Consider the following 12,729-nt stretch of genomic DNA (forward strand, 5'->3'; position numbering starts at 1 on the left):
TCAGGATCTAGGATGCCCTTCACGATTCTGGTAGATTCCTGCTTTTCTTCTTGAATTAAAGCTCAGAGTTGATTTTTATGTGCTATCTTGTTGTTTCCAAGTGGCTGAGAAATGCTAAAACCCTCAAATCTGCCATCTTTGGGGGAAAAAAACTAAAAAACTACTGTAATTTTAAATTGGTATTATACTTACATTAGTATTTCTTTTAAAAAGTTTAATTTTTATTTTGCTGAATTTAAATCCTTGAAGAAAAGAAATGTAAAACATATTAGTATTTTCCTAATGATTAACTGTTAAGTTTTATCACCAAGATTTGAATTAAAAAAATGAATGATTTTGTGTGCATCATTTTATGTGGTTACAATGTGATATTGACCTAGATGCCTTTAGCTCATATTTTAAAAGGAATCAAACTTCTTTTTATATTCTTGTTTTTCTACTGATCACTAGAGATTGAAGATATTTCTTTTTTGTTCAGAATGTTTTCTGACTTACTGATCATCAAAAATTTTATCTAGTAGGATACTGATATCTTTAATTTTTTTTCTTTTTTTTTTTTTTGAGACAGAGTCTCACTCTGTCACCCAGGCTAGAGTGCAGTGGCACGATCTCAGCTCACTGCAACCTCCACCTCCCCAGTTTGATCAATTCTCCTGTCTCAGCCTCCCGAGTAGCTGGGACTATAAGTGCCTGCCACTACGCCTGGCTGATGTTTGTATTTTTAGGAGAGATGAGGTTTTACCATATTGGTCAGGCTGGTCTCGAATTCCTGACCTCAGGTGATCTACCTGCCTTGGCCTCCCAAAGTTCTCGGATTACAGGCAGGAGCCACCATGCCTGGCCTGATATCTTTAATTTTTAAAAGTAATTGTAAGGGTCTCTAATTACTGTTGTTGTTCTAAATGTTTATGAGAAAGGGAATGCTATAATAAATCAGTTGAATTTCAGTTTTAGTATTACTTTGCTTATACTAAAATCAGAAGACTCTCATATATATATATATATATATATATATATATTCATTTATTGAGACAGAGTCGGTATACTTTGCTTATACTAAAATCAGAAGGCCCTCATATATATATATATATATATATATATATATATATATATATATATACATACATACACACACACACACACACACACACACACACACACATATGAGACAGTCTTGTTCTGTTGCCCAGAGTGGAGTGCAGTGGTGCAATCTGAGCTCACTGCAATCTCTGCCTCCCGGGTTCAAGCGATTCTTCTCCCTCAGCCAACAAAGAAGTTGGGATTACAGGCATGTGCCACCACCCCCAGCTGATTTTTTGTGCTTTTAGTAGAGATGGGGCGGGGCGGTGGGTAGGCTGATTTTGAACTCCTGAAATCAGGTGATTTGCCTGCCTCCGCCTCCCAAAGTACTGGGATTACAGACATAAGACACTGTGTCTAGCTGCCTCATAGATCTTTACAAATTAAATTATATTACTATATAATTTTTGAGAAATGAATGGGGAATTTATTTTTAGCAGTCCTTTGGTTTTAAATCTTTTTACTTTTGTAATTATTTCTGGTTACCATTCATTATTAGCCTGCTTTCTTGTTTTTCATGGTGATAATTACTTAGAAAATTTAAATATGTGCCACCATTAAAGAATGTTTTCTTTCTATTGACTTAAAATAACAGGTTTGGTAACCTTCAGAGGACATTGATAAGCCTTTAGCAGAAGGAAGAAAGTGTCTCAAAGCTAGCTTGATGCACGCATTACATATAAACATGTACATGAAAAAGTCACCTCATTTCTTATATTCCAATTTCTTCTCATTTCTTAGTTTTCATTGAAAGGAACTCTAGCCCGAGATAAGCAGGATTTTTAATACCAGAAATGTGTATTAAATTTCCTTCTATGTTATTTAAAATAGGTTTATAATAATATGAAAAGTGTATATATTAAACCTTTCTGTTTAAAAATTGTACTCAAAATAGTTTGTTTTTAATTTTTATTCATTCAGTGTTATCTACAAACTTCTGGCATCAAAAAGCGAAGGAATCAGGGTACAAGCTCTTAAGGCAATGGGTTATTTTTTAAAACATCTGGCCCCAAAGTAAGTATGCATGAAGTCTAAAATGGACTGTTGTATTCTACTTATTGATTTTATAAATCTTTGGAGTAGCAATTTTGTTCTATAGTTCTCTAGTTTTTCTTTTATTTTTCTTCCTAATTGCTGTGTAAATGTAATCCAGTCACTAGTACATACTTTAAAAATTAAGTTGAACAGTTTTTTGTACATAAAATTATTTAAATTATTCATATATTTAATGTGAATTATGAGAATTAGTTTGGATAACTTGCATTCAAGAAACTGTGGAGACTTGATTTCAGGTGTCTCACACCAGTTTTGCTTTATCTGCATTGTAGAGTAATATAGTAACCTGGATGTTTGTTATATAGTGTGTTCTGCTATATGCAGAGTTTTATTTTCTTAGCTGACTGCAGATACTCATGCTCTACCTCTTGTTCTTTGTACCAAATTAGTTCATTTTAAAAATAAAATGTTGGGGGTAGAACAAGTGTTGGTAAACTGTAGTCTCTAGGAATCCAGCTAACCACCTATAAATAAAGTTTTATTGGAAAACCAGCCACAATATTTAATTTGTGTATCATCTGTGGCTTTCATGATACAAGGGCAATGTTGAATTGTGACAGAGATCAACTGGTCCACAAATTGTAAAATATTTACTGGTTAGCCATTTGTAGAAGAACTTTGCTGACCCCAAGGGTAAAGTGTGTGATCCTTTAGTTTCTGAATTTATGCTTGGAAGGTTAATTTTGGTATATATAGTTTCATAGTATTTATTTTTTAAAATTTTGTTACATTTCTTCTACTTTTTCTCCACATTATTTTTCTGCATAAGTACTTATTGTACTTTAGATGATCATCCCCAAGAGATACTAAGTTAGTACTGGTAGATCGTAGCAACTTAGCTAAATAAATAATTGCTCTGAAGATTTTGAGGAGGTTTTTGCAGTGCATATGCAAACTTTTTTTTTTTTAACTTTCGCTATGCTTATATAGTAGTTAGCATTTCTCTACTTAAAGGTTTTGTGGCCTTAAAAGTGCTATAGTGAAGATAGTTGGGAGAGTAATTGAGTTGCAAATTGTTTATAATGTGAAAAAATATTTTGTGTTTCCTTCATCCATCATGCATACTAAGTAGAGCACAGAAAAGCTCTACATTTGATGATTTCTTTTTGTGTAATTGCAGGAGGAAAGCTGAAGTCATGCTTGGGCATGGATTGTTTTCATTGCTCGCTGAAAGGCTCATGCTTCAGACAAATTTAATCACAATGACCACATATAATGTCCTATTTGAGGTAAGAATGTACTTAGGATTTACTCTACCAAATTTCTTATTATAAAAATGCATTTTAACATTGTGTAGGTAAATAAGATCATTTATCTTTATTTTATTTTTTGAGACAGACTCTCACTCTATCACCCAGGCTGGAGTGCAGTGGCACAGTTTTGGCTCACTGCAACTTCCGCCTCCTGAGTTCAAGCGATGCCCTTGTCTCAGCCTCCCAAGTAGCTGGGAATACAGGCGCATGCCACCATGCCTGGCTAGTTTATGTATTTTTAGTAGAGACAGCGTTTTGCTATGGTGGCCAGGCTGGTCTTGAACTCCGGACCTCAGGTGATCCACTGCCTCAGCCTCCAAAGTGCTGGAATTACAGGCATGAGCTACCATGCCAGCCAGATTATTTCGGTTTGTTGTAATGTACAGCTTTGAAATGATATAAAGGAGATGTGGCTGCATTTGAATCTATTATTAATCTATGAATTTCTAAACAGTATTGTTTCCATTTAAGTATTCCCTCCATTGTATTAACTATTTGATGTCTCATTTTATAATTAAGAAAACATAGAGTAATAATGCTTATTTTAGAAGCATAATATTTAGCATGACAATATTGGGCTAAAAATATACTATATTTTGATTAGCATTGTACTTAGAGTTCATTAACAGTGATGCCAATTTCGTGATTTGCTAATGTAATCTATTGTTTTACTCCTGTAGATTCTTATAGAACAGATTGGTACTCAGGTGATACATAAACAGCATCCAGATCCTGATTCTTCAGTAAAGATACAAAACCCTCGTATGTATTTTATGTGCTTTAACAAAAGCTACCTTTTGACACTTTAAAAGAAAGTCACTGTGAACAGCCTATAGTTGATGTTGTTGAAATAGTTTGTTAGATGAATATTTCATTAAGGGTGATGATATTATACTAGTTTTGTTTATGTTTTACGTTGAATATGACTTTGAATCAACCTTAAGTTATGTGGAAATCCTTATATAAGGAGTTTGAAGAATGTTTGCTTAAGGTCTTGATTTAATGTATGTTCAGACTTTCATCAAAATTTTGGTTGTGCTATTTAGTGATATCAGGCAAAATTACATGAACCATGGAGGTAGTTTTATCTTAAATTTCTGTGAATATAAAAATACCAAATTTGGAATAGAAAAATATGTCTTCTTTATTGTTTATGAACATAGTCTTGTTAAACAGTCTTTTCTTTTGATATTTAGAATTCTTAAACACTTGTACAAAGTACACCGTTTTCATCTTGCTTTTTAAGATCATGTTAAAATTATTAGTTTGTAGAGTTTTTAAATTTAATTACATTTTATGTGGTTAGGTGTGTTTGTGTGTGTGGTACTCCCGTGCTAATTTAAAAAAATACCTGGCTTTGAAGTTTATTTTTTTCTCAGCTTTCAGAGAAACATGATGTCATTATTTTGAGAATGAAGAGAAAATCTTGTATTTATAGATATTATATATATATAAATGCACATTTTATATATGTTATGTGATCGTAGGGAAGATTACTAGTATAAGAATTTTAGAATTTATTTGTCTTAGTCTAGTCTTTTTTATGCTGCTATTACAGAATACCTGAGACTGGGCAATTTATGAAGAATAGAAATTTATTTTCTCTCAATTCTGAAAGCTTAGAAGTCCAAGATCCAGGTCCCTCCATTTAGTTTGCTGATGGCTGCTCTCTGCTTTTAATAAAGGCTGAATGGCAAGCTCGCCAAATGTTATGTGAAGCCTCTTTTATAAGGACTTTAATCCTATTGAGGGAGAAGTCCTCCAGGCTTAATCACCTTCCTAAAGGCCTTACTTCTTAATAACATTACATTAGCACCCTGAATTTTGGCAAGGACACTTTAGAAATTATCTGTATTGCTATAAACAATAGCAATTATTTACCTAATATATCGGCCCAGAAAAGACAGGTAGTATAGTTAGGTGATTAAAAATAAAAGCTGTTGGGCCGGGTGTGGTGGCTCAAGCCTGTAATCCCAGCACTTTGGGAGGCTGAGGCAGGTGGATCATGAAGTCAAGAGATCGAGACCATCCTGGTGAACAAGGTGAAACCCTGTCTCTGCTGAAAATACAAAAAATTAGCTGGGCATGGTGGCACGTGCCTGTAATCCCAGCTACTCAGGAGGCTGAGGTGGGAGAATTGCCTGAACCCAGGAGGCGGAGGTTGCCGTGAGCCGAGATTGCACCATTGCACTCCAGCCTGGGTAACAAGAGCAAGACTCCGTCTCAAAAAAAAAAAAAAAAAAGAAGCTGCATGTGTTGAACTCCTGGTTATATGTCGAACTAGTTGTGTGACTTTGTGTGCATTTCTTATTTTTTGAGCTTCAATTTATTTATCTCTAAAATGAGGATATTAGTATCTATTGTGTAAAGATTACATGAATTAATAACTGCTTTCTTAAAACAATGGTAATATATCCTCACAATTAGTGGCAATTATCTCATTATTATGACTATCCTCATTATTGTAATCATTGTTCAGGTATCGAACTTTTGAATTTGTTATTAGAGGAATTCAGAAATCGCTCTCCAAATATCAGTAATTGTATGACTGAGTATCTTTGGTTTTGCTATTTTGAAATAACTGCTTAGATTCACCAAAATCCTTAGCAAAAGGGTAGTTTAGAATTCCTAAATTTTCAATTGAATAAAAAATTGAAATATCATTTAATTTTAAATTCAGAATTGTAGTTGTTTTTATTTTTTAATCTGTAAAGTCCTTTTTTTTTTTTTTTTTTTTTTAGACTCCAGCTTTGACTTCCTAGATAAGGCAATTCTCCCACCTGAGCCTCCCAAGTAGCTGGGATTACAGGCACACACCATCACAGCCAACTAATTTTTAAATTTTTTGTAGGGGTCTCACTGGGCAACCCTATGTTGAGACTGGTTTCAAACTCCTGGGTTCAAACATACCTCCTACCTTGGCCTCCCAAAGTGCTGTTATTTACAGGCATGAGCCACGGCACCTGCTCTAAGTACTTATTTTTAAAAGAATTTTTTTAACAAAATTTAAGCTAAGTTGGGAGCTTATTTATTTATTTAGAGACAGAGTCTTGCTATGTTGCCCAGGCTGGAGTACAGTCGCAGAATCTCTGCCTTCTGGTTCAAACGATTCTCCTGCCTCAGCCTCCTGAGTAGTTGGGAATACAGGCGCCTGCTACCGGGCCTGGCTAATTTTTATATTATTTGTGGAGATGGGTTTTCACCATGTTGGCCAGGGTGGTCTTTGAACTTGACTTCAGATGATCCGCCTGTCTTGGCCTCGCAAAGTGCTGGGATTATAGGCATGAGCCACCATACCCAGCCTAATTTAAGCTAAACTCTGGATATTTAAATAGCTTTATGCTAAGACCATTGCCATAGTAGTTTAGTTTGCATTTGCTTGGAGGATGGGATATTGAATGGGTTTTTAATTTCCTTTGGGTTTTTTTGTGTCTAATTTTGCTTTTAAGATTATGAAAGAAAGTTTTCACACCTTTAAAAATTCACTGTGGTAAATGAAAGGCTGTGTGCATACCATAAATTATGATGAGGAATCTAAGAATTTATCTTTTTCTGAGATTGTGATTATTGTGTTTTTCTAATTTTATTTTATTATTATTTTTTGAGACGGAGTCTCACTGTGTTGCCCAGTCTGGAGTGCAGTGGTGCAATTTTGGCTCACTGCATCCTCCCCCTCCTGGGTTCAAGTGATTTTCCTGTCTCAGCATGCTGAGTAGCTACCACGCCTCGCTAATTTTTATTTTCAGTAGAGACAGGGTTTCACTATGTTGACTAGGCTGGTCTCGAACACCTGACCTCAAGTGATCCACCTGTCTCAGCTTCCCAAAGTGTTGGGATTACAGGCCTGAGTCGCCTCGCCTGGCCTACTTGTTTTTAAGATCAGCTTTACTATTTGGTCTATCTCAGAGAGAGTAAGCAGTTTTACTAACATTTAATTCATTTATAGTTTAACTTGTTTTATTTTAACATTTTAAAATTCAGCTTTATTTTTGCACATTTGAATCATGAAATAAATTTCCTTTCTTAATTATAAATGCTTTCTAATGAATGTACTGTCATTTCTTTCCGTAGGTTATTTTTTTTTAATAACAGAAGAGGATTTTTTTAGTAGACATTTGTGTTAGGGGAACTAAAGAAGTTACAATAGATTGATGACTTTCTATCATGAGTTTTTTGTTCAGATTGGTTTTTACTTATTTATAAACTGTCTTACAGAGATACTAAAAGTAATTGCTACCCTACTTCGAAATTCTCCCCAGTGCTCAGAGAGCATGGAGGTTCGCAGAGCCTTTCTTTCTGACATGATTAAACTTTTTAATAACAGTAGAGAAAACAGAAGGTAAGCTGAATGAGAAAGCATTTGTTTGCAGTGTTCAAGTCTACTTTTGTATAAGCATTTTATCTTAGAAAAATTGCTGTAAAAATATATTAAGGGTGGGTAAATAATGTACCACATAGTTAAGTTAGAGTTTTTAGTACCGCATTGTTGAATCGTTCTTAATGTATAATTAAATGTGTTTTTTTTGTTTTTTGGTGGGTGGGGGGTTGTTACTTTGGTTTAAACCTTTAAGAATTCTTTCAGATGATTTTTAAAAATTCAGTAATTTAGTACACTCTTATAATTTTCAGGAGCTTGCTACAGTGCTCTGTGTGGCAAGAGTGGATGCTTTCTCTCTGCTGTTTTAATCCTAAGAATTCAGATGAGCAAAAGATAACAGAAATGGTATATGCCATATTCAGAATCCTGCTTTACCATGCAGTCAAATATGAGTGGGGTGGCTGGCGTGTATGGGTAGACACTTTATCAATCACTCATTCAAAGGTAAGTTTCTTTATGAAAGCATATCGTAGAATTTTAAATATCTATAATTTTGAATTTTAGTAATTTAAAAAATTCAGATACTTAAAATAGAGGAAAAAAGGCAAATTATTTTCTGAAAGTACAGCAAAATGAAAGCTTCAAAAGGTTATCAATAGAAATAAATATAAAGCATTTCTAATTTCTTTAGAATAAAAATAACTTTTCCTAATGTTGTTTTTACACGTACTTATCTTTATAATGCTAAATTATTGCCACAGCATAAAGGAATTTATATTAGGTTGGTGCAAAAGTGGTTGCGGCAAAAACCGCAATCACTTTTGCAGCAACCAATTTTTTTTTTCCCCAAGGAAGCCAGGTTTACAAACATGAGTCTCAGAATTTTATGCTAGTTAGAAGCTTTTGAACACAAGGTGGCGCAATATATTCAAAGATGGGCAATTGTTTAGCAAGGTAAGGTAGTTGAGTAAACAGAAAAGCTCTAGCTCATGTTTGCCTTTTGCTCATCTTGCAGGTAGCTAAAAAAATGGGTTTCGAAGAATGTCTTTCTTTTTTTTTAAGTTAAGCCAAAGTAAGTTTAGTTATTTATGTATAGCTTAAAATTTTTCTTTTAAAAATACTATAAGAATACAGAAAGGATCACTGTTTATGAAATTGGGTCACCTCTCTGCAATTGCTTTGTCTCCTCTTCTTCGCCTGACCCCCATCACCACTAACTTTTATTTGGTGTTGTCTTTTGTCTTTTCTGTACTTTTACTGTGTATATATAAATCTAAACAATAAAGAGTTTTATTTTTTATGTTTGCACTTAAATGCAAGCATACTAAATGCATTTTTCTGTTAATTACTGTTTTTACTTATTATTGTTTGAGTTCCATTCACATTGACCCATGTAGCTGTGTTCATTTTCTCAGTTGTAATGTATTCCATGGCATGACTTTATTTATTTACCAATTAATGAGCATTTTTGTATACATTTTGTGCTTATTCAAGAATTTTTTGCATATATTCCTAGAATTGCTGACTTGTAAGGTGCAAATGGTGAACTTTAGAAGATAATGCAAATTATTTTCCAAAATATTGTATTCCAATACAATATAGTATTCTAAAGTATTGTATCAGTTTACATCTCACCTACAATGTTTAAGTTCTCATTGCTTCACATCACCTACATTTTATGCTGGAGTTTAAAAATTTGTCAATTTGGTAAATTTAAAATGCTGTATCACCATAATCTTGATCTGTGTTTTCTTGTTTTGTGGGAGTTCTTTAGATAGTCTCATTCTTAATCTTTTGCTACCTGTTATTTATGAATATCTTCTCCCGATTTATGGATTATCTAATTATTTTTGGAGTTTTATATTTGTACCTTCTGAGGAAAATTTACATTTCAAGTAATGTATTAAGATTTATTAGTTTCATTTATGGTGTATGTTTTTCCACTCTTAAGAATTCTTTCTTTACTCAGAAGGAATATTGTATAATTATATATCTATTTAATAAAAAGTTGGCTAGAAGGAATAAATACCAAGAATGATAATTTTTGTATATCTTTAAGTGCTTCATTTTACTGACTATCAAAGTTATTCTGGAATATTTTGCCATTCTGTAGAATATATTGCCATTTTTGGCTGGGCGAGGTGGCTCACATTTGTAATCCCAGCACTTTGGGAGGCTGAGGTGGGTCAATCACCTGAGGTCAGAAGTTCAAGACTAGCCTGGCCAACATGGTGAGACCCCATCTCTACTCAAAATATGAAAGTTAGCTTGGTGTCACCACGTGCACCTGTAATCTCAGATACTCGGGAGGCTGAGGCAGGGGAATGGCTTGAACCCGGGATGGGGAAGTTATAGTGACATGAGATGGAGCCTTTGCATTCCAGCCTGGGTGACAAAAGCAAAACTTGGTCTCCCTAATTACATGTTTCTAGGTGTTTGAATAGCTTTTAATTACTGAAAGTACCTACAAATTATTCATTCTGCCTCCTCTTTCCTCATTGACAAGAAAGTATGCTTCTATTGCAAGTATTTATAAGGAATAAATTCCATTTGTAAATAAGAAAAGAGATCTGATTTTATAAAATGGCTTTGTTTTGGTCACTGTATTTTTGAGGCTGAACAGTTCTGTCTAAAACAAAATTCAGCTAGCCATGGGCTTAAGGGTCAAATCTAAATAAAATTATACTAGAACTTATCCACTCCTCTTCATTATATATTGTATATGGCTGCTTTCACACCGTAAGGATAGTTATATGTGTTACATCAATGCTATGGCACCGAAAGCCTAAAATATTTATTATTTGACTCATTACAGGAACTGTTTGCCATCCTTTCTGTAACTTTAGTTTGTGCTGATGCCCAGATGTTCTCATTTCTATTGCAGTAGGCTGCTGCAACTAGACTGATTTTTTTTTTTTTCCTCATACTATGTTGCCGTTTACAAAAGATTGTAAGACAAATAGGGTTGAATTTGGGCCTCATATACATTTGGAGTAGATTTCAGAGATTTCTAGGGGAGATTTTAGGTTAGGGAAGTACCCAGAATAAAGCAGATTTTAAATATTTTTTAACAAATATATGTCAGTTCACCTTAGTTTCTTCAAGTCCTAAGGCAAGATGGCTAGAGGAGTATAACCTTTAAAGCAGTTATTGTTAAAGTGTAACCTAAAGACCTTGGGAGGGCAGATGGGCTCAGTGGCACATGCATGTAATCACAGGTGGGGCGGCTGGATCACTTGAGGTCAGGAGTTCAAGAACAGCCTGGCCAACAAGGTGAAACTCTATCTCTACTAAAATACAAACATTAGCTGGGCATGGTGGCGCATGCCTGTAATCCCAGGTACTTGGGAGACGGAGGCAGGAGAATCACCTGAACCCAGGAGGCAGAGGTTGCAGTGAGCCAAGATCACACCACTGCACTCCAGCCTGCGTGAGAATGAGATTCTATCTCAAAAAACAAAAAACAAAAGACTGAACTTGGGGTCCCATGAGACCTTTTCATGGGGTCTCTGAGGTCCTTCTTTCCTACTACATATTTATATGAGGGTAGATTTTCTTTGTATACTCAACCAAACCAATATATGCAAAAGATTAAATGCAAAAGCAAATATGAGAATGTAGTTGTCTTCTATGAAGCCAGACTTTAAATAAATTCACAAAAATAAGAAAAATAGTGCTATTTTCTTTACTGTTTGGTTTTGAAAAATAATCATTTTCAACAAATGTTATTTATATTATATATTGAGGTTTTTTTTTTTATAAGCAGGTTAATATTTGTAAAAGTTCTCAGTTAATTTCGAATACAAGCAGTAATAGATATAATCCACATAGACAAAGGGTCTTTGGGGACCTTAATACTTTTTACAAATGTAAAAGTATTGACCAGGTGTGGTGGCTCATGCATATAATCCCAGCACTTTGGGAGGCCAAGGAGGGTGGATCATGAGATCAAGAGTTTGAGACCATCCAGGCCAACATGGTAAAATCCGTGTCTCTACTAAAAATACAGAAATTAGCTGGGCATGGTGGAGCGTGCCTGTAGTCCCAGCTACTTGGGAGACTGAGGCAGGAGAATCACTTGAACCCAGGAGGTGAGGGTTGCAGTGAGCTGAGATCCCACCACTGCCCTCTAGCTGGTGACAGAGCAAGACTCTTGTCTCAAAAAGAAAAAGAATATAAAGTGTCTTGAGACCAAAAATTTGAGAATTGCTACTTTAGAAAATAATAGGATATTTAGGGTGAATAGATTAGTCTTTTTGAGTTCCCTATATACAAAATGAAGGAGTTGAATTGGGTGATATCTCAGATGTTTTGAGCTTGTAAGCATTTATGATTAAGTATTTATATCCAGTTTTCAATCCATTTGTGTAAGCAGTGAAACAATATGGACTTTGGAGACAGAGTGTCAATACCGATTCATAGTAATGAATAGCTGTATAAACTCAAGCAAAAGAGTTTTGCTTTCACTCAGGCTAGAGTGCAGTGGCACGATCTCAGCTCACTGCAATCTCCACCTCCCGGGTTCAAGCGCTGTGCCTCAGCCTCCTGAGTAGCTGGGATTACAGGTGCCTGCCACCAAGCCTGGCTAATTTTTGTATTTTTAGTAGAGACAGGGTTTTGCCATGTAGTCCAGGGTGGTCTCGACCTCCTGGCCTCAGGTGATCCACTCACCCCCACCTCCCAAAGTACTGGGATTATAGGCATGAGCCACCATGGCTGGCTTGTATCTTAGTTTCTAACAAAAACATTTAGAAAGTAATAATAATAATAATAATTTTTAAAAGAGAAAAAAGCTTTTGGAATAAGGTTATAGAGAAAGGGAAAAAAATTTTTTTTTGAGACAAGTGAAGTGTAGTGGTATGACTGTAGCTCACTGTAATTCAAACTCCTGGGCTCAAGTGATCCTCTCACCTCAACCTCCTGAGTAGGTGGGACTACAGGCATGTGCTGCCACACCTGCCTAATTTTTAAAGTTTTTTGTAGAGATGGGGGTCTTACCATATTGCTCAGGTGGGTCTTCAA

The 12,729-nt window shown here is 35.0% G+C and overlaps 1 protein-coding gene across 5 annotated transcripts in view; it reads left to right on the forward strand.

Moving 5' to 3' along the window:
• LRBA (LPS responsive beige-like anchor protein) overlaps window positions 1-12,729 on the forward strand; it is a 772,728-nt gene that overhangs the window by 140,112 nt on the left and 619,887 nt on the right. For all 5 annotated transcript variants that reach the window (XM_017970205.4, XM_035294467.3, XM_008992610.5 and 2 more), the window contains 5 exons: window positions 2,002-2,094; window positions 3,257-3,365; window positions 4,070-4,151; window positions 7,605-7,728; window positions 8,019-8,211. In XM_017970205.4, the coding sequence (XP_017825694.2) occupies window positions 2,002-2,094; window positions 3,257-3,365; window positions 4,070-4,151; window positions 7,605-7,728; window positions 8,019-8,211 (601 nt within the window). The remainder of the gene's footprint in view (window positions 1-2,001; window positions 2,095-3,256; window positions 3,366-4,069; window positions 4,152-7,604; window positions 7,729-8,018; window positions 8,212-12,729) is intronic.

Source organism: Callithrix jacchus, chromosome 3, assembly GCF_049354715.1.
Source record: "Callithrix jacchus isolate 240 chromosome 3, calJac240_pri, whole genome shotgun sequence".
Lineage (NCBI taxonomy): Eukaryota > Metazoa > Chordata > Mammalia > Primates > Cebidae > Callithrix > Callithrix jacchus.